The sequence below is a fragment of the Actinia tenebrosa genome, unplaced genomic scaffold (genome assembly GCF_029948245.1).
Source record: "Actinia tenebrosa isolate PJP-AT-01 unplaced genomic scaffold, QUT_ActTen_1.0 PGA_scaffold5__44_contigs__length_20552954, whole genome shotgun sequence".
Lineage (NCBI taxonomy): Eukaryota > Metazoa > Cnidaria > Anthozoa > Actiniaria > Actiniidae > Actinia > Actinia tenebrosa.
In genome coordinates, this window is record NW_028292582.1 from 14,256,952 (window position 1) to 14,282,967 (window position 26,016).

The 26,016-nt window shown below is 38.4% G+C and overlaps 1 protein-coding gene across 1 annotated transcript; it reads right to left on the bottom strand.

Annotated features, from left to right (window-relative positions):
- Positions 1-5,151: 5,151 nt before the first annotated feature.
- On the bottom strand, positions 5,152-25,483 carry LOC116297083 (QRFP-like peptide receptor). Its single transcript, XM_031705232.2, has 2 exons — positions 25,405-25,483; positions 5,152-7,069 (listed from the first exon to the last, which is right to left on the bottom strand). Exon 2 carries the CDS (start codon positions 7,032-7,034, stop codon positions 6,003-6,005), a length of 1,032 nt encoding a protein of 343 aa, XP_031561092.2. The 5' UTR covers positions 7,035-7,069; positions 25,405-25,483; the 3' UTR covers positions 5,152-6,002.
- Positions 25,484-26,016: the final 533 nt, after the last annotated feature.

Below are 26,016 nucleotides of genomic sequence, written 5' to 3' on the forward strand. Positions count from 1 at the left end.
AATAATAGTTGTCAATTTATGCCATCTTCTAACGTTGAACACATTTGAACGTGTTTGAATTCAGGCTAAAGATTTGTTCATCTGTTTTGGACTATGCGGTGACGATATCAAGGCAAAAAAGTCATTCTTGGTCCGACGCTAGCTTAGAGCGATTCTAAGATTGATCCCAGTAGCTAAAACCTATTTGGAACATCAATTACTAAAAAAAGCTACAGGATAAATTCGAAAACCACTAAAATGAATCTGGTAAGATATTCCCTGACTACTGATGATCAACCAAAGAATAGCCTTAGGCTTGCTCAACGTTGTTATGAAAACATGTATTGTAAAACCTTTAGGTTTTTTTTCTTTTGCTTTAATTTTCGCTTGGTTTTTAAATGAATTTTCTTTTTTTCGTATAACAACTCGTGATTCTACTACGACTAAAGGAAATGAATGTCTTTATACGTCTATTAAAAGAAGGAATACAAAAATCATTAATATACATATACATATATATATTCTTTTCATCTTGAACAGTCCTTATTGTCAATAGATCGGTTCATTCATTGAGTGTTTTTTTGGTGACATCCATATGAGTACATGTTTTTTTATTTTATTTTGGTTTATATTTTAAGGTGTTTTTGTGTGAACTGCGACATTTCGGTATAAACTGACGCCAATAATAAAAGGTTTGAAACACGCAATGTTATGATCTTTTCTAGGACTTGGTTATATCATTACTAACATGCTTAAACACTTAAGATTAGATCTCCTTCTGTCGCCGTCATTTCGCCAAGATTTGTTGACGTTTTGTTAAGCGAATTTTCTAGCTCGTGATTGTGTGGGAAATCGCTTTCCTTTCGTGGATTTATACTTCCTGGATATTCTAGCTTTTATTGCTCTTTGCAATTCGATATTCTACTTCTGTTTAGAATCGCTTTAGCCACAGGTGATAAATATGGGGGAAGCACAGTGGAGTGACGCGTAATGTTTCATACATTAACGTCAGAAATAGAATATAGAATCCTCAAATATTCTAATCATAAACAACTAAAAATATCGATTCTCTAACAATCTAAGGTGTCATGTTTAACTGGCTTACCACAAAAACACTAGAGAACTAGTGTCAAAATAAATATGAATACCAAATATATAAAACAAAAACCTAAGCCTATTCAGTAGAATCGTGATTTCAGTCGATGCATTTTTGATATTAATAGCATAAAACAAAAACACCTTTAGCCAGTTGCGACATTATGTTTATGTAAATCTTTATTCGTAAAGGTTAAAGTTCTATATTTTGACTTCGTTGTAGTAGTAAGTAATACGTAGATGGTGGCTGTATTTGAATGTATATAGCAGATGGGAATTATTTCTATTAGTCAATCCAATCATTGGTTTGTTCAGTTCACCCCACGAATACTCATGCAAGATTCCATTAATTGTTCTGACCGATTGGTCTTGGACAGTTGGTGGTAATCTTGAGCACAATCACTTTGATTATAATTTATATTTTTTTCCGTAGCTGTCGGGCATTTTTCATTTCCCTTAATATCATGTGTATCAATGTCATTGTGTGTTCAGTGCTTCAGTAAAAACGAATATGTTAAAATATTACAAAATCGATCGGCTAACATTAACTTCCTTGTTTGCTTGGCGCTATAGAATTTTTGTTTGTTTTAATAGTAGTCCGACTCTCCTGAGCTTCGAGAGTTTTCTCGGGGTTCTCCGGTTTTCCTCCCTCCACAGAAATCAACTTCCAAATTCTAATTTGATCTATAGCGATTGCCTTGTAAAATGGGTCTTTCGCCTGTAAGACTTTCCATCCACCTCAGAGTAAAGTTTAAATTAATAAAATCTATAACAAACCTGACCTGCTTATAACCTTATTCATCTTTTTGTCTTTCTAGTTTTTCTTTTAATATAATGAGAAACGTCGTCTACTTTTGTACATATATATTTTTATTTTTTACAATTTTAATTAAGAACTAAAAATTGCAGTTTTTTATAATGAAATTAAGAGGACATTTTTTTTCAATAGCGAGCAATAATGGCGAAAAGCGTATGAGTTTTGATCCCAATTTTCGTTTTGGGTTAACACTCAAAACCTTTTTTAAACAATTAGAAACTGATGTACTATGATAAAATGCTTGTTTGAAGTGGTATTTTCAATTGTACAAAGATGTTTTGCTGCATTTGTGTTAGAATGTTGCTTTGTCAGGCTTTTTTATAGAAAATATATGGGAAATAAGCAAATGAAGGCCTAAACCTCATTTTCGATTCAAATTTTTGCTTTGGGTTTAACACTTTGATTCCACTTTCATCGGTCATCTCCACTTCCAAACAAGTTAAACTTTCTGAATGAATACCAAGATTTTAGCCTTATACAACAGCCTTTCTTCAAGAAAATGGTTTTTGGCGCTCACCGCTTGAATACGAAAAGAATTCCCTCTTAATATCAAAGAATCTTCTTATTCGTAAACTTTTTGTCCCATTAATTATTTAATACCTGAAGATAAGAGAATTCTGAAATCAGAGACGTTCAAAGAAGTCAACAAACACAACGGCTTCCTACAAAGAAATTCCGAGTAATTCATGAGCTTACATTCGCGCAAATCCTGTTAGGATATCTGATTCTATTTAGTATCAGAACTGAATTTATTTTAACAACTTCCTTTTATTCAAATGAATATTAATAAAAAAGTAGGACTTTTTAATGATGATAAGGACGACAGATGAAATCAGTCTCCCAACGCGTGGGAAATGGATAAATAAATCAGTTTATAAGATTATAAGACTGAATTATGGCCAAGGTTAAATGTAACATCTGTATCAATAATACCTTTTTACATTTAATTATTAGTATTAATCAAAGATCAAGTGTCTTGGCTACTAGTTGTCGTGTTATCTTGAATTGTCTGCATAGCTATTAATAACGTCCATGGTTGAACGTGGAAACAGTTCAACAAGATATCAAGATAGAGTCCACGTCTGCATTCATCAGTCTTGGAAATCACTCTAAATCCAAATTTACTTGAAAGCTTTTTATGTGATTTTCCATGTTGAGATTTTCGTTTCTATTGTTTTAGCGTTGCGAGATCGAGAAGTTCCGTTTGCAACAACCACCAAAATATCGTCACCTTATTTCAACAAAAGTGATTGCCATGATCATCATTATCACGATCATCATCCCCATCACCATCCCCATCACTGCTATCCTCATCGCGATCATCATCATCCCCATCACTGCTATCATCATCGCCATCATCATCCCCATCACTGCTATCATCATCGCCATCATCATCGCCATCACTGCTATCATCATCGCCATCATCATCCCCATCACTGCTATCCTCATCGCCATCACCATCCCCATCACTGATATACTCATCGCCATCATCATCCCTATCACTGCTATTATCATCGCCATCATCATCCCCATCACTGCTATCATCATCACTGTCCCCTTTCGTCATCATCCACTACAAGTCCTTTAATCCGCCACTTGCCACATTTTCCCCAAAGGCTCAGCAAGGGCGGATCCAGGAAGGGGGGGGGGGGGGTAAAGTAGATCTGAAACCCCCCTTCAGCAGAAAAACAAAACAAAACTGAAGAACTAGATGCCCTTTTAAATTGTTTTCCGTTGTGTTGACGGAAGAAACTCAATTAGCCCCCTCCCCCCCTTCCCAAAACTCAATTAGCCCCCTCCCTAAAATTTTGGCTGGATCCGCCCTTGCTCAGGGGTTTCATATTTTCCACACATACAAAAATAAATATTACAAAGATGAGACTATGATTAATGTTAAGTGGAGGGTGCAAAAGGCATAACCCAAAAGGGTTGAATATGTTAGTATTAAAAGGAAAATGTGCCGATACAATCTTCTCTTTCCTTTGCACATTAGTCGGGTCTAGATCAGGTAGGCCAAGATAAACACGAGAGACGCGAAGTTAACGTCTTCACATCAACGAGTGGTATCGGTTATGAGCAAAAACGTCCTGGAAGATAATATCTTAGTTCGTGCAAAAAATGTGATTTTGTTGTTAATGGAGCGCAAATCCATTAGCTAGTTATTAATGTTCTATTATACTTGTAGATATAGATAATATACGTACGTCCACAATATATGATACTAGCAGGAAACATTAGCAACGGTTAAGCACTTGCTGAAAACAAGCATTAATATCAGAAATACGTCAAAGCACTTTGTTATAGTTTAGTTTGTTAATCACGATAGGAGACATGGTAGGTAAAAAGTGAGTCAAATAGACATCAAGGATTTTTTCATCCGTTTAATTATCATTCTTCGCTACATGAAGCTATTTTTGAAATCCAGTCTCTAATTGTCCTCAGCATGATTAAGGCATGGCTCTCAGATGAAAAACTGTTTGGCTATATCATAGCCAGTTTTCTACGAATCTTACCCAAACTTGGCAAGTTAATGTCTTTTGTGAAAAGAAGGAACCTTAGAGCCTTGGTTACCATGGAAACTAAGTCACGTGACCACAAGGCCGCCATCTTGGATTTTTAAACAAATCGTTTGTAGTCGTATTGAAACTACTTCAAAAGTCCTGAAAATCCATATTCCTTTTTATATTTGTAATACCTATATGGATCTAATTGGATATCTTGGAAATTATATTAAGTTTAATTTCTAGAATATTTTCTGTATTTTCCAAAAAATTAAAAATATTCTAAAAATTAAACTTAATATAATTTCCAAGATATCCAATTAGATCCATATAGGTATTGCAAATATAAAAAGGAATATGGATTTTCAGGACATTTGAAGTAGTTTCAATACGACTACAAACGATTTGTTTAAAAAATCCAAGATGGCGGCCTTGTGGTCACGTGACCTGGTTTCCATGGTAACAGATATGCGGTAATTGCTTGCCTTGAAGAATTACTACTACGAGCCAAATTTGGGAAAGATTCGTAGTAAACTGTCAAAGATATGAATAAATAGCTGATTTTCCATCACTTCCTCAAAAGAGCCATGCCTTAATGGTGTTGAGTCCTGTCACTATTATTACGCTTTTTTATTTCGATGATTACCTTGATGATTATGATTATGATTGATGCATGGTGGTGATGATGATACATGATGATGATGATTGATACATGGTGGTGATGATTGATGCATGGTGATGATGATTGATGCATAGTGGTGATGATGATGATGATACATGATGATGATGATTGATACATGGTGGTGATGATGATGATACATGGTGATATGATTGATACATGATGATATGATTGATGCATGGTGGTGATGATTGATGCATGGTGATGATGATTGATACATGATGATATGATTGATGCATGGTGGTGATGATTGATGCATGGTGATGATGATTGATGCATGGTGATGATGATTGATACATGATGATATGATTGATACATGGTGGTGATGATTATGATTGATGCATGATGATGATTGATACATGATGATATGATTGATGCATGGTGATGATGATTGATGCATGGTGGTGATGATTGATGCATGGTGATGATGATTGATGCATGATGATGATGATTGATACATGATGATATGATTGATGCATGGTGATGATGATTGATACATGATGATATGATTGATGCATGATGGTGATGATTGATGCATGGTGATGATGATTGATGCATGGTGATGATGATTGATGCATGGTGATGATGATTGATACATGATGATATGATTGATGCATGGTGATGATGATTGATGCATGGTGATGATGATTGATACATGGTGGTGATGATTGATGCATGGTGATGATGATTGATGCATAGTAGTGATGATGATGATGATGCATGATGATGATGATTGATACATGATGATATGATTGATGCATGGTGATGATGATTGATGCATGGTGATGATGATTGATGCATGATGATGATGATGATGATAATTGATGCATGATGATGATGATGATGATTGATGCATAGTGGTAATGATGGTTTCATCTTCTACTAAAAGGGGCATCATTTCAAATAAAGTCGTTTCTTTTCTGTCTTTATCTCACAATACCGTTCTGTTGTCAAGCTGAGCAACATCTCCACCGGATGCTTCCCCATTTTCATGGCATCTCGCATGTGTTGAATGATTTGGCAGCTGAGTTAAATCGTCGCAGGTACTAGGATCGACACGACCTGTTGAGCTCCACTTGCAGCAGGCACAGCAAAACGTTTTGAGATACTTAATGTATTCTTGCCTGTAATACCTTCTCGATATAGCATATATGAGTGGATTCACGCACGTGTGAAGGTTCTGGATAATGGGACTTATTCGTAATATGGATTTACCTTTTTGTTTTTCTTCTTCGTCTCCGAACTGAAGCAAGGTCCAGCCTGTTTGATGTGGAGTCGTACACACTGCGAACAACAACACAATTGCAGCAACGGTTTTCACAATCTTGATGTTTTCGATTCGATTTCTTTTCTGGTTTGAAGCGCTGTTTTCTGTTTGAGGTGGTTTATTGTGATAGAGAAAGAAGCCAAGCCTGGTGTAAGCAATCGTGATGAGCAACAATGGAATGATGCATTTTGCTAAAAGTAAAAATATGATGTAAGCGTCTTTGTACTTTCGAGATTTCCATGTTCCCTCGCAACGACCTCGTGTAGATACAGATGCTACGATAATAGCAGGTAGCGATGTCATAAAAGAAAGAGCCCACACAATAAGTATCCAGATATACGCGTACATGAACTTCATCTTGGGGCGGTACGGATGAACAATGACGTAACATCGATAGATGGACATTGCGGTTATGGTAAACAAGCCAAGGCAAAAGAACATGGTTACGAGGGGTCGGACTGTCGAACAATAGAGCAACGAATGCGGTGCTATAGCCAGAACTCTCATCACGTCACCAGGAATACTCATTAATATGAACATGACATCAGCAATGGCAAGATTAATTATGAAGACATCATTGACGTTCTTTTGGTTTTTGTTCGATATGACTGCGATAACGAGGCTGTTGCCAAGGCCACCAAAGATTAAAGCAAAGACGTCAAAGCCAAGCTGAAGCTGATTGATGGTAGCGGACATCTCAGCCTATATTTCTGTTCAGGTATTCGATGGGCCTAAGTAAGTAAGACGTCAATTTACCATCATTTATCATCAAGGGAAGCGTAAGTATTTATTGAGGGGATGGGGGCTGGGTTCCCAGTAAACTTTTTTAAGTGGTTGTACGCCTCTCCCATCTCACTCAGTAAAAATTCATGATTATAAAATTAGCCTGCGTTGCATCCGGAATTTTCTTTGTTACTGGTTTACGAAGCCAATTTCGGATGCCAAGCAGGCTTATTAAAAGTCAACAATAGAAGGAAACAACTTGTCAAAAAAAAAAAAAAAAAAGATGACCCTTTAAAATGTTTAGATTATTACTGATGATCCTCTCCTCTAAAGCCCAAGCCCTCCCCCCCCCCCCCCGATCCCCCCTAAAGCCCAAGCCCTCATCCCCCCTCCCCCCAATAAAAAACGTCCCTTAGTTCCCAATGCAAAGTCTATTTTTGTGCTGGGCCTATGGGCACAGTACATTTGTTTTTGGTGAGTTAGGTATGATCGGAATTTAGTGTTACGAATGCCATTGGTGGACCTCGTCATGATTGACATTGGTGAAACACGAGGTGAAAATGCATGTTGAGATCTGTAAGATCGGGACACGGAGGAGGTGAAAGAGGTTGAACATATGTGGTTTTCGTGGTAAGAGTGCCTTAATCCAACTTACTTTAAACTTAATTAATTTGGTAGTTCTAAGCAGATAATTAGAAACTGGAGCTAAATTAGAAACTTTAAGTGCGATTTTTGTTTTTTGATACAACTCGAATTAGTTACGTAAACAAAAGATTGTAAATGGACAGGCCAGGAATTTCTACTGCGTCATTGATGTAAAATAGTACTGTTATGAGAGAGAAAATTAATGTTTTTACAGACTAAGCTAGACATCAGATTTCTAATTACTATTTCTTATCGTATGAAAACAAGATAAAGAACGATCAATTAGTTATTGAAAATATCGATATAAGATTTCAGTAAGGCTGCCATCACGCACGAGTTTAGATGATGGTATGCTTTGAATTTACAAGTAAACCACTTAGCTCCTCCCATTAGCATGTACACCTATGGTTACACCCTAAACACTCTTTACCCCTTTGCTTAGTTATTTTAGCACTATTCTTTTAAATCTTATGATATATATATTCCTCGTAGACCTTTCTATACATTTACCATATATTCACATAATATCTTTAGTTTAAGTTATGTTTAGTTCTATGATTTTCACTCGTATTATTCTTAATAAGATATCACACTCAGGAATTTACTATTTCCATTAGCCAATCAAGGCACAGCGATGATATCATATTGATTGTAGAATGACACCTGTCATGAAGTTATTATAAATAGAGCTCATGTAATTAGTTTTAGTCAGAGTGAAGAGAAAGTGGAATAAAGATCCCGTAGCTCGTACCGAGAGCGGTCCATCCCATAACAGTACTCGCACGAGTTTTATATTATTTTATTAGCAAGAAAAATGATATTAGGTTTGATTAGCAAAACATATTTATTTCTAGTCGAATATTTTTATGACAAAAACGTATTTCATGCCGTAAGCTTGAATGGGGGCGGGCCAGGAATTTCTACTGCGTCATTGATCTAAAATAGTACTATTGGTATTTACTAAAACAAGGAACGACCTAAAACCACCTGAAACGACCTGAAACGACCTGAAACGACCTGAAACTATCTTGAAACCACCTGAAACCAGCCAAAACATTGAATCTCCATCGAGTTTGCCGTCCAGTTTGTGTATTTTATTGACTTTTATCGATCGATCGAGTGTTTGTTTTCCTTGGAAGGGATGTACTTCATGGTAGAATGTCATATAGTCGCTCATACGTATAGTCTCCAATAGAAGTATTCCACACTTATACCTCACTTTTCCCTTGCTATGATTACCTGTTCCTAGCTATGATCAACCGTCCCTACCTATGATCAACTGTTCCTAGCTATGATCAATTGTCACTAGCCATGATCAACTATCCCTTAGCTATGATCAACTATCCCTAGCTATTTTCAACTATCTCTTACTATTTTCAACTGCTCCTAGCTGTCATCAACTGTCCCTAGCTATTTTCAACTATCCCTAGCTGTCATCAACTGTCCCTAGCTATGATTACAATTTGAACATTTTTCACTTACTTTAACGTGTAAATTTGTTTAACTTAACATTGGCCTATCTAGGGGGCTCAGGGGTGCCTGTGACCCCATTTTCAAAGCCAAAGATAAATCATCTGACCGTTGATGCAGTATGTGATATGATGTCATAGTGACAATTAGGTATGTTGTGACCCCCAGCCCCCCCCCCCCCCCCCCCCCCCCCACATGACAGATCCTGGATAAGCCCCTGCTTAACGTAATTCAGCCATGTTGCCTGCAAGTTTTTAAGTTCATTAAACTATATAAGGGGAAATTAATCTATATATAGGTACGGGAAACCATTAGTAGAAAATGGTGAAAATAGCTAGGGATAGTTGATCATAGGTAGGGACGGTTGATCATAGCTAGGAACAGGTAATCGTAGCGAGGGAGAGGTGAGGTATAAGTGTGGAATACTTCTATGGGAGAGTATACGTAGCGACTATATGACATTCTACCATGAAGTACATCCCTTCCAAGGAAAACAAACACTTGATTGATCTATAAAAGTCAAGAAAATGCACAAACTGGACGACAAACTCGATGGAGATTCAATGTTTTGGCTGGTTTCAGGTGGTTTCAAGATGGTTTCAGGTCGTTTCAGGTCGTTTTAGGTGGTTTCAGGTGGTTTCAGGCCGTTCCTTGTTTTAGTAACAGTACCCGCACGAGTTATATGTTATTGTATTAACTAAAGTAATGATTTTTGTTTTGGTTAGCTAAACGCATCTATTTCTAGTCGAATATATTTATGAAAAAGGGATTTTCATGCCGAAACCTTCAACGAGTGGGTGGACGAGGAATTTACTGCGTCATAATTTACATAAAAGAGTACTCACACGAGTTTTGTGTTAGTTTATTTATAGTTCCTTTCACGTTTTCCGACGCCATATTGTTTGGGTGGCAAATTTACTTAGAAGTGTAGGGAAAGAGAAAGTGTACGTTTTTCGTAATATTTCCATTCTGAGGTTACCCTGCGAGCAAAATCTCCTTTACCTTCCCCCGAGTGAGAGAAAGGAAAGAGTCTTCTTTCCTTTCTCTCACTCGGGGGAAGGTAAAGGAGACTCTGCTCGCAGGGTATTCTGAGGTAAATTTTCGCGGAAACCAAACTTTTTCTGTAGATGGAGAATCTTCTGTTCAATAATGTTTTGTGTGGTGTTTTTGAGCCGAAGGAGCCACCATAACACTGGTTCTCAGAGAGACGGAGGCTTGCTTTGGGGTTTGCGACCAAGACTCATTTATGCTGGTTCAATTTGACTGTAAAAAAATATTCAAACCGAATCCACGGACTTTCTTCTGTCTTACAATGACTAAATCCCAAATAGTCTTCTACTCTGTTAAAAGTATCCAATGTGCCCAGCACATTTGACACGTTTTCCCGTGTCAAAACTTGTTATTATTAGCAATATATATTGCTTGGACAATTTCCTATGGATAATTATCTTGCTGTCAATTATCTTGCTGTCAATTATCTTGCTGTCATTAACCTTGGGATAGTTTTATTGCAGTTCTTTTAATTACTTCCAAAGACGGAGCGTTTTTATTATTATTATTATTATTAAAAACTGAAGTACTGATGTCAGAGAAACCTGAATACAGTAAAGATTTAATGGTTAATTTTGTCTCTTTCTCGCCATGACATTAATGTCAGTAATAACTACCGGACAAAATATTCATTTCCACTGACTCGAGAGCACACGTCGCGTCCAAGACCACTTTTTGTCAGTACCAACTGGAACATTAAAGGGTTATTGCTGCTTGGATAGTTATTATTAAAAATCGAATTATGTTTCTTCAAGCAAATTTTTCTCGGGGAAAAAATTCTTCAATAATTTTAGCAATGTCTTCGCGTAAACCTGATGGATGTCCGATAATCACTTCATTTTGTTTATTTTTTCTTTATGTTTGTCGTTTTAAATTTTTTTATTTACTCATGATCATTTTTTATTCATTCATTCATTCATTCATACTGCTGTAATACCACAATACTTCTCTCGCCTATCTTGAAAACCAGATGATTTTTGATGTAACCAAGCCTTCGATAAAAGACATCGTACGAGTAACCGCGCCTTTACAATTTTGTATACACGTGTCCAGAGATATTTGTATCCGTATCCGGAAATTTTCGAAAACGGTCTCCAGACTGGAAATTTTCGAATACGCTCCGAATACGGATGCGCGTGGACGGTCGTATCCGCAAATTTTCGAATACGCTGACGTAAACACGATTTTGCGCATGTTCAATAAGAAAAACTATCTGTCAAAGGGACTAGGGACTAGCGTGCATCAGGGCGGATCAAGAAATTTCCGGATACGTGTGGACAGTGAAAACGATTCGAAAACGATTCGAATACGCTGCGTGTGGACGCGAACATTTTCGTATCCGCAAAAAAAAAAAAAAAAAAAAAAAAAAATTGCGGATACAGAAATTTCCGGATACGCGTGTGGACGGGGCCTAAAAAACGCTTTTTTAGCAAGATCAGCACATAAGAAAACTACCAACCTGCACATACACTTATTTCAATAAAGTTAGTCACCTGAAAAGCTACAAAGCTGAGACCGGCAAGGATTTCGGGTAGATGCATTTTACATATTTTAACCGCTTGATAACTGTTGATGGACTTGAGATCTTCCCCCAGTTACGAGTTCACCTCCTCTGAGCATCCTCAACTGCTGCAGTTTGTGTCAAAAGCTTTACTTGTTGAATATGAAATATTTCCCATGATTCTCAGCGATCACAGCTTTCTAGGTTTTTGGTGACTAACTTTATTGAAATGAGTATATATCGAAAGCTTGTTTTACACGTACTCTCAACAAATCTAGATAAAAGTTGAATCGAAAGGTACTCTAGTATAAGTAACACCTTGTTTTTTTAAGAAAAAGAAGGAATACATTGATTGATTTTATAGTGGACTTTGGGCTCCCTGTGGAGACCCACTCCCCGCAAGGGGTTACTGGGAGATTTAGTCGTGCTCGATACGTTTTATGTACGTCAAACATAAAGTAAAGTTTACCATTTCACACGAAGTTTAGGTTTATTTTATTGGTGTCTACAATTTATTAGGAAGAGAACATGGCCTTAGTCTTGATAATTTACCATGACATGCTGATATTTATTTACAGCCAATGCAATACTCTAACTTGGTTAAGTATTGAGCACATGAGTTACTCATGCGCGGCAACTCCAACCTCGGCTTGGAACGTGATCAAACGGAACTGTAAAGTTTACAGTCCCGTTCAGTGATCACGTTCCAAGCCGAGGTTGGAGTTGCCGCGCATAATAAAAAGTATACTTCATTAGTGGCCAATTTTTTGTTGCATACCGTAAGAGACCATGGTCTCTTGTTAGAAGCGGTGAATGAGGAGGCTGTCGATTGAACCAATCATGAAGCACGGCGGCTTAACGCCATCTTATTTGAGTTGGTTCTTCACCAATCAAAATGCAGACTTTCTTACAGGTAAATTGATACTTAATGACCTCAGTCTCAGCGAACTAAGAAAAAAGCGAACGTTTTCCGCCTAAATTACATTTTTGTTAAAGTAAAAAAGAAAGGAATGAAAAATAGTCCCATGCTTTAAACAATATGATTGACTATAAACACTGTGCTCAACACTTCTAAAGCTTGTATAACGTCGTATAACAAGTTATATTGGCCAAATATATATTTGAAATGTTCAAGCTAAAAACTAAGTTTGCCTTAAGCCATCAATCGTTTTCATTAAAATTTTGAAATATAAATATAAAAAAAGATTAATGAAATAAAGGGCGAATATATTTTTTGTAATATGTAGTAATTTCTAAATTTCATTCAAATATGAAATATTAAAACGTTTGAGAATTTTTTTTTTTGATTTGTGTTTTTTGTCGAATGAGCAAAACTGCTTTTCATGAAAAGTATAAAGCCATAGTCAAGCCATCAAAAATCAACCCGACGGATTACCAATATTTCTTAAGTATGGTGCTCCGCTCAGGTCCGCTATAAAGTTTATAGTATAGTACTGGCTTTCTAGGTAACAACCATCTCCTCCCCCCCCCCCCCCCCCCCCCCACACACACACACACACAAAATGGAATTAGGGCCTACTAATTAGCAATTAGTCCTCGAGCCCGAATGGACCGATTGACCAATAGGCCAAGAGGGCGTTAGGACTAATTGTTTTAGTCAAATCCAGCTAGTCGGTAAAAAAATTTATAGACACAAACGAGTTTTGAATTTAAGTTAAATTCAAGGTTTTAGTTTTCAAAGCCGGCACATCGCTACTGGTAGTGTATAATTTATAGTCAAGTAGTAGCTCATCCAACGCAGGATTAATGATTTGGATTTAACTAATGTTAATTAGTCTGTTTGATGGGTTTAGCGACTTCACTCTATGATTATCAAGTACAAATTCGGTAGTCTTTATTAAAGACGCTATTTTCGAAAACATAATGATTGTCTCAACGTTAACGTAGCTTAATTGCCAGATAGAGACGCATAAATAGCGTCTACGCAATCATTTGAATCATTCAAGGGTAGTTACTACATGGTGCAACATCCTATTCTTAGGCTCAGGCTCATTCTCAGACTTATCAACTGCTGAAACTCATTCAGAAGAACGACCCGAGATGTATTCCAACACTGACAGAACAAGAAAGTTAAAAAACAGATCCCCATCCATGTTGGAGTTAACTGATTTCTTTGTTGAGAGAAACAGGAGGATCTTTTATGGCGAGGAAGGACATTCAATGACGGACCGAGGGCAAGCAGTAGCCAGTACTCCAGTGTCAAATAGCAAGACAAACCGGATCTGGTCAAGCAGAAGTCGAGAATTTCTAGTGATGAATCAAAATGACTTTCATCATGAAGTTTTAGCTGGAGGTCGGGAAGAAAAGCAATGCTGCTGTCACCGTCACTGCCAAAGTGATGGTGTTTATGGATCCCCACCGAAAAAGAAGTCAATCGCAGAGACCAAGCAATCCGACGGGACTGTGAAGAAGTCTTCTGGGAAAACAGAAAATCAGTCTTCGAAGAAGATTAAAGGGAGAATGCAGAAAAAGTTAGAAGAACCAATACAACAAATTGGTAAAATGATGCCCTCGACAACGTTTGGGCAAGACCAGCCAGAAAATGGAACCTTGAATGGCAGGCCAAGAATGCCCTCGACAACGTTTGGGCAAGATCATCCAGAAAATGGAACCTTGACTGGCAGGCCAAGAATGCCCTCGACAACGTTTGGGAAAGACCGGTCAGAAAATGGAACCTTGACTGGCAGGCCAAGAATGCCCTCGGCAACGTTTGGGAAAGACCAGCCAGAAAATGGAGCCTTGACTGGCAGACCAAGAATGCCCTCGGCAACGTTTGGGAAAGACCAGCCAGAAAATGGAGCCTTGACTAGCAGGCCAAGATTGCCCTCGGCAACGTTTGGGCAAGACCAGCAAGAAAATGGAGCCTTGACTGGCAGGCCAAGATTGCCCTCGGCAACGTTTGGGAAAGACCAGCCAGAAAATGGAACCCTGACTGGCAGGCCAAGATTCCCCTCGATAACGTCTGGGCAAGACCAGCCAGAAAATGAGCAGCAGTAAGGGGGACTCGCGGTCACCCCTCGGAATTACACGGATATTCCCCGTGCTCACGTAACAGCGTCCGAGTCGGGTATTACCCGCGCGCTGATTCCCTTACTGCTGCTAGTTGTCGAAACGATGGGTACCGTAAATGGAGGTTAAGATATTTTGTTGGATATACGATGCATGAATGTAAAAAGTTCACCAATGACTTCTGTATAATTTGTCTAAGACCCAAAGTTAACATACCCAAGCCCAAGGGTTTCTGGTGTTGTGGTAAGAAAATGCAAATAGAAGACGACACGTCAGCACAGTGTTACGAATGTGGTAAGAATATTCGTAATGCCGTACCAAATGCTACCAGAGAGCAGTATTACGCCAATGGAGGTCGTAAGAAAACACCTTATTAGAAGAGTGTATGGATTGTCCGCGCCTCGACAACCATGTTTCGACTACCTTTTCTACTGGTAGGCACAAAGTAGTATTTTTTTGTGTCCTCTGCGCTGGTAGCAAGCACCAGAAATGTCCATAGGGAAGTAGGTGGAGGCGAAATGCCTCTCCATGGTAGCAAGGGCCCCAAGAAATGCTATCGCGTAATATATATTTCAAAAGTGTCTCAGAATGTTAACAATAAGGTTAAATCTTTGTTAAGGATACCTGGAAACTATTTCAAAGAGTGTCTCAGAATGTTGACAATAAGGTTAAATCTTTGTTAAGTATATATGGAAACTATTTCAAAAGTGTCTCAGAATGTTAACAATAAGGTTAAATCTTTGTTAAGTATATATGGAAACTATTTCAAAGAGTGTCTCAGAATGTTAACAATAAGGTTAAATCTTTGTTAAGTATATATGGAAACTATTTCAAAAGTGTCTTAACAAAGATTTAACCTTATTGTCAACATTCTAAGACACTCTTTGGAATAGTTTCCAGGTATCCTTAACAAAGATTTAACCTTATTGTCAACATTCTAAGACACTCTTTGGAATAGTTTCCGTGGTGTCTTAACAAAGATTTAACCTATGGAAGAGTGTATGGATTGTCAGTGCCTCGACTACCTTTTTTTGTGTTCCCAAAAGAGTGTATGCATGTTCCCAAAGATGTGCTATGGGAGTGTAACTACCTTTCTTTGTGTCCCCGAAGATGTCGATCCGTATTTCTGGGCGCAAAGAGTTCGAAAATACATTCCTATTTTTCTTTGTTGTCTGCTAGCAAAACAACACGAAATATAGAGACCTACTATGGAGGAACGATCCGTTCCCTACCTTTGCCGTGGTAGTTGCAACAAAGTCGCCACGTGGCCTGGTATTCGAACTTCCCGTATTGTCTTTTGCGCTCGGTAGAGACCTTCTAGAATTTCCAGCAGCATTTGTATTGTCCGTTGTTTTCCTAGCATGTATGCAGCTATACCCGTGGCTATGTACAAATACATGCTATATCTGTGGACAAACAGGTATCTACCATATGGATCCATAGGGTATTCCATGGACAAACATAGGGTATGTTCCGTATCTACCTACATATATGGCCACACCCAAGATACTATCCAAAGAGGAGATCGCAGACCTTTTGGAAGACAGGAAGAATGGAATGGGGCTACAAAAGGTAGCCAAGAAGTACGGTGTGGGTATTCCCAAAATACGCAGGATAGAGCAGGAAAACAATGCGACGCCTGCAATTCCAGAAACGCCACCCACGACAGATTTGCAGAAGCATTTTCTAGAAGTGCAGGATTCCTTTGCCATTGTTTTGGACGACCTAGGAAAAGCAAAGGAGGAATTGCTGGCCGAACTTGCAACCACAAAAAAAGAATTGCTAGACCGCGTGGACGATCTAGAAAAGCTTCGTGCGGAGCTGTCGTCCAAGATACAACCACCTGGTAGCGACGAGGATGGCTACTACAGCGAGGAAAACCTAGAGGACGAAGTGGAGGAAATATCCACGAAGATAGACTGGCAAATAGCCGGGAATATAGTATTTGCCATCTTTGGCATTGGAGCATTGCTTTGGGCGCGCATGCAGCAACCAGTGGAAAAGGTTGTCTACTACGAACGTCCGGGGCCTTCCGAACGGCCACAGAGGCCTTCTAAGATTCCGGAGATGGAGTAGAAAGGGCGTCTACCAGATCGACGCCCTTTGCGGACACGTGCACCAATCTATCCTTTCTTTTGTTTGCGGTGGTCTTTTCCCTGCCTATTTTGCAGTACAAAGGCGGCGGAGATGTCCAGTCTATTTTTTGCGCCTGCAGAAAGTGTCCCCAAACGGGCGTGGTTGCATGTTCTACCGTGCAGCCCTCCAATACGCATTGGGAGCATCGGGGGGATAGGAATAGGATGGTCCTTTCTTTGCCCCTGTATGTGGCTTTTGCGTAGCGCCAGCATTGGTATTCGCCCGGCTGCATGCGCAAAGCCTGCGTGCATTCTTTGTTGGGTGGCGCCGGCACTTCTAGTAGCTTTCCTGGATTCCGGGGTATCGAATGGTCTATTTTCCTAGCCAATTCGTAGTACGTATCCAAACCGGGTCCTTCGGGCACGAAGACAGTGGCTATGTTGTTTTCCCACTCCACCAATATTTCTTCTCCAGGTATGGCAGTGCGTATGTTGCCGTTGGCTTCGAACTTCCCGACTGCAAATGCATCCAGCAACGCATCCACAGCCCATGCTACGGAAGTTTCTTTTGCCCCCCTGCGCAAAGCTACTCGGTGCCCTTTGGCAGGCCAAGCGGCATCTACGTTTTTGGGTACTGCGTATCCTAGTATTTTGTAGTCCCCTGCGGGTATTTCTTGCATTCGATGTATTTTGCGAGGCACGGAATCCTCTAGAAAGCGCTTGGCTGCGTCCTCTCCAAAGAACAATTTGCGTAGATTGTCTGTCCTTCTGGAAATCCTATCCAATAGTTTCCTATATTTTTCCAACTCTTTTTCTATGGCTTTCCTGTCTTCTTCCTTTTGCCGCAGGATGGACTGCCTTTGCTCCGACAGTTCTGCGTGGTATCTTTTCGTGGCTTCGACCCACTCGTCGCCTTCCAAATCGTCCCGTATGTCTTCCAAGCGCTGCTGTCGTTTTCTTTTGGACAGGAAGGATATTCTGCGGTCCGTAGGCACTTCCAAAATGCCAAAGGCGCTCTTTTCTACTCCGATCCTTTGCGCCTTCTTTGTGCGCCATATCCACTCCACGTGTTCGCTCGTAGGCAGGAAGTCTGCGATAGTAGGAGCATTCGCATGCACGCGGGTGGGAAACTTGGACTCCGCCAATACGGTAGGACTATCTTTCGTGTAGCAGCGCAGCGGCAGTATTTCCACCGGATCCAATTCTCCTACGTCTATGCGTAATATGGGACATCTGCGCAGACCGAACTCTGCTATGGTCCAAAGTACGCACTGCTCCCACTTTTCGTTGCCCCGCACGCGCACACCGGCTATTCTTCCTGTTCCCACATGGCAGTACCAAGCTAGGAATATTTCTCCCGTTTCCTCGCAGCAAATGCAGCAGCATCTGTCTAGGAGTTCGGCAAGTGCCAACCCCATGTTTTTTGGCGGCTGCACCACGAATATGTCTTCTAGCGGCGCTATGGTTTCCACGATGGCATTGGTGTGTTCTTTGGAGAAATCCCTGCTGTAGATGGATATTTCCACGCGGGTACAACCTCTTTTCTGCACATCGGGGTGCAGGAAAGTTCTACGCAGGTGGTCGTTTGGGCAATCCACATATTCGGCAAGCTTTGCGCCTACTGGGTTTTGCACTTCTCCAGCCTCGAAGTTCGACACTATCTTGTTGTATATTTTCGTCCGTTTGCCCTTTTCTACCCAAGTACAAACATGGTTGCCCACCGAGTGCGTGTTGTCCAGTATGGTGCCTTCGCGCCAACCAGCTTCCCCTTGTTCTTTGTAGCCCATTTGCCGCAGGCGGCGCACCAAGCTCTTGCGGTCCAAAGTGCCGGAGAAATCCTGCGTGTAGTCCACGGAATAGATTCCATATCCGTGCGCTTGCAGCAAAGTGGCAAACTTGGCAATGCCTTTCTCTACGGCTTCTATGGACAATTCGGAGGTGTCTACTTTGGCTACAAAGGTGGCTGCGTGTTCGCCGTGCAGGCTATTCCACTTGTTGGACAAATGGGACACGCGCTCTACTATGTTTCCTTTTCTGCACGTGTGCGCCATGTTGGTCGGTAGGAACATTCCAAACGCTTCTGTGGCTGCAATGGATATCTTGGATACTATTGCCTTTGCATTTCTACACACCCGCCCATACAAATCTTGTTCTGCGACGAACCCATACACAAACACATCGTCTACGAATGGCGGCAATCCTCCTAGCGGCTGCAAACTGGTAGTACCTTCGTTTCCACGCAAGTAGTCGCATTTGGATATGTCCGGTAGTAGGTTTCCGTCGTGGGCATTGTCCAGCAGCAAATGCGCCAACAGCCTACTCTTCGCTCGTATGCCCATCTCTTGCAATGTTGTCGAAATAGTCTTTTGGGAGTCCATCTCTATATATAGAGGGAGAAGCAAATACTACGAATGTGGCCTTTGTTGGACAACGCACATCTTTTGGAAAAACAATCCATACACTCTTCTAGGCGTCCCAGATATCTTTTGGGACACGGATTGGCATCTTTTGGGACACGGATTGGCATCTTTTGGGACACGGATTGGCATCTTTTGGGACACGAATTGGCATCTTTTGGGACACGAAAAAAAGGTAGTCGAAACATGGTTGTCGAGGCACTGACAATCCATACACTCTTCTAATCCATTCGCCGTCTAAATACTTTATGAAAGTTAACTCCAAACGGTAGTCGCCTTCAGGCATCAACTTAATTATCCTTTCTGCTCTTTCTTCCGTCATCGTCTCATCTGTATTTCCCTCCATAAACGTTGTGAAGGCAAAGTCGACATCCAAGCGGTCCAACGCCTGAGTCCTAAGTTTGCGCACAGTTTTGTTCTGAATGCTCGTGATGGTGTCCATCTATATCTAAGGAATATTTTATCCTCCGTTTGCGATATCTTTAATCCCCAACACAGCAGCAGTAAGGGACTCAGCGCGCAACACATACCTGCCTACGGGTAATTCCCGCTGCGGACGCTAGTGCATAAACACGGGTAATCCCCGGCGTATTCCGAACAGCAATCGCGAGTCCCCCTTACTGCTGCTAAATGGAACCTTGACTGGTAGGCCAAGATTGCCCTCGGCAACGTTTGGGAAAGACCAGCCAGAAAATGGAACCCTGACTGGCAGGCCAAGATTCCCCTCGATAACGTCTGGGCAAGACCAGCCAGAAAATGGAACCTTGACTGGTAGGCCAAGAAAGCTTGTGGATCCAAAGAAGAGAATCATGAACAACATGAGAAATAGCATCCGTAGGCTGACAACCACAGTTTTCATAAGCGAAAATTCAGAGAGCGCTGTGCAGCGTCCATATGGTAGAGCAGCACTAGCTGACGGTTGCATTGACGTGAATGACAGAAGAAGAAAAACAGCGGTTTTTGATTCCTCTGTTGAATCAGTGGCGGAGATGATGCGATTTCGTGTCATGATGAAACGGATAGGAGAACAACAATAGCTAATTTTTGTTTTACAAAAATTGAAATCTTTTGTAATATATAGTCAGTTAGTAGAATCTTATTTCATGAGAAAGTTGACGATGATAAAGAGCTTTCAATGAAAGATTGACCCGGATTTTTCGGCTGTTCGAACTGCCTTTTCTCTATGTTAAACGTTTTCCCTGGCAAATGATATTTAAAATTTATGATTTTTGTTTTGTTTCCTAATTTTTGAGTGGAGATTGCTTTGTGAAAAGTGCTTTTAATAAAGGATCAGATACCCATTGACTTTCATCATAGTTAACTATGCTTTCATGACTGTATATCAACATATTCATGGTTGAAAATATAAACTTCTTCAGATGCTTTCATTACTATTTACAATATATATTATTCATCGTTTTCTTTAATTTTTTCTTTATTTCATTTTTTATGTTTCCTATCTTGATTATAGCTTTTTAGTTAAGAAAAAACTCGTTGAATAAATTTTTTTCAAATATCCCTATTTTTTGATCGACAAGAATAAGATTAGTTATTCTAGGTAACCAATAACGTTATTCATTTTTTAATGAATTAATTGATGTTATATATCCAAATTGCATTTGTTATAAATTAACTATTTTAGTATAACTTTAGACTTCAATATAGAGTTTCTCGCGCTGTGATTGGTTGATATATATTTACAATATATTCGCCGACAGCATTCACTGCTCCACTGATGATTAGGATTTCCAAAGTTTGTCAGAGTAAAAGTAATACTAAAACGTTTTTAACCCTGAATTTCGACTTTTCTCTGATATTCAAGTCTAAAATTATACTAAAAAGAAAGGTATTTTAATGTAAACGCTTTATCACAGGTAACCCGGTAAAAATATTTCGATGTTTCAGTGATTATGGTGAATATTCCACCGATAACCTTCGGCGAATAATTGTTGAATTCTTGCAATATCTAATCTTGTACGTAATTGTATATTATTTGAATGAACAAAGTCCTAATTAAAAGACTCCTTTACCTTGTGTTATGCCTCATTTTAGTGTCAAATTCACGAACGCCAACGGTAAAGTAAAGAATGAACGACTTCAGCTTCCCAAATGTTAATACTTTCGAAAAAAAGTCTAAATTTCGCACATCCTCCCCAGTAATTCAAAGAAATGGCGTGGTTTTAGTATTTTCTAGCTTAACGGGTTTTCTATGACAATATTTCTCTAGTACGCTATTATATATATTACTGATTCTATAATAAATCCAGTCAAGAGCAACAGAGAATATGAAAATGCATTATTTTAAAATATTTTGGCAAAATCTTACAAATTTTGTTACAGCTCTTTCAAGAGTAACAACTACTGACAATAGACATTGGTTGTTATATAAAGCAATCAGTTATAACTTTTACTCAATCAAATACATCCACAATACTCTTGAACAAGAGAATTTAAGACTGGAAATGTTCAAAATGCCCGCTATTCTTTCCGACGAACGTTCTGTTGGCGCAGGCAAAAATTCGGGAAAACATGATTCAAAAGGTCTATGACTTTTTTTTAAATGTTCTTGGACCCAATGGATGTATGTAAAAAAGCTTTTGAAGTCTTGTCTGTTTTTTGGCGTGTGACAAAGGTGGCAGAAAAAAGCACAAAACTTTTGGGGAATTTTCTCTACACAAGCTTAACTAGCTTAACTGCGCATGATTGAAGAGGTATTGCTTGAAGAGGTAAGAGAGAAAACGGGACACTCCCATACCAAATATGGCAAAAAAATTGGAAAATTGTCTCTAACAGAGACTGTCTTTAAAAACCTACGTATGCTTGAAAAGGCAAGAGAGAAAATAGGATACTCCCATACCAAATATGGATAGACGTTTGGAAAATTGTCTCTTACAGAGACTGTCTTAAAATAACTGCGTATGCTTTAGAAGGAAAGAGAGAAAATAGGACACTCCCATACCAAATATGGATAGACGTTTGGAAAATTGTCTCTTACAGAGACTGTCTTAAAATAACTGCGTATGCTTGAGAGGGAAAGAGAGAAAATAGGACACTCCCATACCAAATATGGCTAAAAGTTTGGAAATTTTTCTCTAACAGAGACTGTCTTTAAATAAGTGCGCATACTTAAAAAGGCAACGAGAGAGAACGTAGAACACTCCCATACCAAATATGGATAAACTTTAGTCGTATGTTGGCAAGATGTTCTTGAAAAATATACTACTTTTTCTTATCAAAAATTATTAATAGTGATTGGTATGCTACTTATTGATTTTTTTTTGAAATCACAAATCACTGTACAAAAGGAAAAAAAATGTTTTTGATCAAATAATTTTTGATGTTCTATTCTTAAAAGAAAATCCAATGGGTCCGAGTGCAGTTTGAAAAAAAAAGGATTGCAATTTAAAGCAAGTGCAATTTGAAATTCTTAATTTTAAACTGAACTAGTGGTATTTCATTTCAAACTGCACGAGATTTGATTTTCAATACAAAACGTTAAATAAGTTTCAAAATGACAACTAGTGTTTTACGATAGCATCAATCCCATGAAAAATTAACTGGTCTTTCTTAAAAATATAATATAAGTTTCAAAATAGCAACTAGTGTTTGACGCTAGCAATAATCTCGATAAACAAACTGCTAATTCCAAAAAAACATTACGTAAGTTTCAAAATAACAACTATTAATTAATTAACCATATCTGATTGATGTACACCTAATTGCAACTACGTTGTCGTATGAAAATAAAGAAGAACAAAATGATACTTAGGAATTAATCAGAGATAATTTATTTTAATTCTAAAGCGCACTAGATTGCTGAGGAAAAAATGTGTTTTATTATAATGTACCAACAAACTATAAATTTCGGCTGTGTGCTGGTGCGGGTGTACCCTTTGTTGGAGCGTTTGCTTAGTGAGTGACAATGTCTAGTAATCTGCCCAAGACACCCGAAAGGAAAAAAGGTAAAGAACTTTTGATGCTCGAACTCGCAGAATATTTCAGGCAGAGGAATCAAGTGATTTTCGGTTATGGAGATGATAGGTCGGTTAACTACAAACATGAGAGACCCGATGTCCCCGAAGAGCGCCCAAGAGCAAGGTCAGCAGAAGACTGGAGGACTGCGTCCTCTAGAAATATGCCCCAACACAGTTCTACAAACAGTGACACAATTTATATCAAGTCATTAGTTTCGAAATCGGTTCAGACCGACATAACGGCCTTTATCGGCGGAGAAAACGATGATACCAGGGTCGTCTTTCCTGAGGAGTCGACGGAATTCGAATATGTCCAGAAACGCTCCAAGACAAAGAAAAAACAAAGAGGTAAAAACGACCAAGGTGACAGCCAAAGAAGAGCGCCCCCAGAAGCTCAAGGAAGGGCCTGAAAACGACCGGCTATACTAGAAATGAGAAATAAATCGAGCAAGATGAAAGAAATATTAATTTTTTATTTCAGACGTATAAATACCATATTCTACAATTAGACTATCGAGATTGCTTAGTTTTTAGTTACATTGGGCACTTTTCGATACGCTCAGTGTATATGTCTACCGACTGTACCTCAGTACTGCTGAACCATTTTTTTTTTTAATCATTATTTTATGAAGTTAAAGAAATTTTTGGATCCAATTTTAAAGATTCAGAGTCTGCACAGTCTCGGTATCGGTCAGCCAACTATAAAAAAACTAGCCCTAAACTATATCTTTACATGTAATTCCAATAAATTTTATTCTTATCATTGATTCTTCATTAATTTGTACTTCACTTTGTAATAATATAATGATTATTAATTATGTGTGAATAACTAAAGTTTCAAGCATGGTACATCTTTTGTTGTTGTTGAAAATTTACGAGTATTGATCGACATGTATTCTTTGTAAGATTTAATTCAAATGTTTTCAAAGATTTATATATTCCATGCGCTCTCAATGCAATTGGTAGTGAAATTTATTGTAAATAATCTAACATTGCAGCATCAATTTAATGAAGTTTTCGTTCACCAAAAATAAACTGTAATAACTTTTGAACAGACTGCTGAACAGGCTGCTAACTTTCTGCTGAGCGAATGTTTCAAAGGTGAGCTTTGGCAGTACTTTACTAATTTTTCAATGCATTACCATTTTTCCCCTCTTGACTATGATCATGTTGTACGTCGATAATTTACATGCTGAAATAAAGAGAACTTAAGCAATAATACTATTTCTTTCTTTCTTTATTCATTCATGCATTCATTCATCCATCCATCCATCCATCCATCCATTCATTCATTCATTCATTCATTCATTCATTCATTCATTCAATTAATTATTCATTTATTCATTCATTCATTCATTATTTATTTTCTTTTTCTTTTTTTTGAAAACGGAAGTTTTTCATCAAAAAGAAATGTGTGAATCTATTATTGGCATTTCTATAGAGTAGAATTATGTTTCGCTGAAATTCGAATAGTTATTATTTTTTTATCCGATTGAATACCAAGTACATACGGATGTCATTTAATGCTTAAATCAATATTAAGACGCAAGCGAAAAGAATATTTCCTGATTGTCGTACGCTGTTTTTCTTTGGCAATTGGTAAAGTATTCTCGGTTTACGCATCAATGATAAAATAATAATGAAATAACAGAATACCATACGATTATAAATTTCTAGTTTTGCCCGAATTTCTTTCAATTAAGAATAGAGAACTTTCAGCTTGGACAGTAAAAAGCGCTTGGGGAAAATAATTTGTTACAACAATTGCAACAAAAATAGACAAAAAATCTGATAAATATTATCGGCATAGATAGATAGATTTTGCTTTCTCTAAAAGCTTACTGAATCCCAAATGTCAAGTATTTATTTTGCTTGATATTTTTTCCACTTTCTTGTTTTCATTATCACTTGTTTCGCTTGTTTTTAATCATTCCACTTTTTTGTCGCAAAGAAGGGGCGGAAAAGATTCGAAGATCTGCGGTTTTTTTTTTCAGTGTTCCTATTCCTACTTCGTAAAGATATTTTTCTGTGTGTTATAGGAATCATTTTGTTATCAAAATTAAAAAGAACAGTCTGCAGTGCTCTGTATTTTACATTTGCCTTGATCCATAGTACCGTAGAACAAAAGTCACTAGCTAATCCGAGTTGTTTCAAGATGTTTCAAAGTATTTCATCACTTACCAGTTTATCGATCTCTTGTTATTTTGTTGCTGCTATACTGTGGGTATCAAACGCCTTCCCTTGCCTGCTCTAATACCTTCAATAGTGCAAGCATATGCTGGCAGCTGCTTCTGAAGGCTTTCAAAAATCGCACCCGACTGACAACAGATCAGCCTATGTTTGCCTTAGTTGACACCTTCCCACCAAATCAATCAAATTTCACGATCATTTTAAAGACATAGTTTGCACTGTGACATGACTACTGAAAAGTATCTTATAATCGTTGTTAGATTTTGTTTGATTGTAGTAACACATATGCATGCCATATTAATCTAATTTCACTATTAAAAGAACGTTTTCATGTTTAAGGTTTCTTTGTATGTAGGTGTCGTTAAATAATTAGGTAATGTAATGTAGGTAATCTCTATATATTTAATGTTTTCCAAGCTTTTGGATCTGAGATCTATCATCAGGGAATACGGTGTTACAAGTGAAAAACATCAGTGTAGCCGTATTTTCATTTAACCATAACTTGTGATAATATAAGATTATATATAATTTATTTTTTTCTACTCATAGAATAGTACTATATTACTTTCCTTCTTAGATTGAGTGTGTGGGAAGAAGGAGAGG

What these genes read in the sequence shown, in the direction of transcription:
- LOC116297083 (XM_031705232.2), bottom strand. Translation starts at nt 7,034, where the DNA reads ATGTCCGCTACCATCAATCAGCTTCAGCTTGGCTTTGACGTCTTTGCT.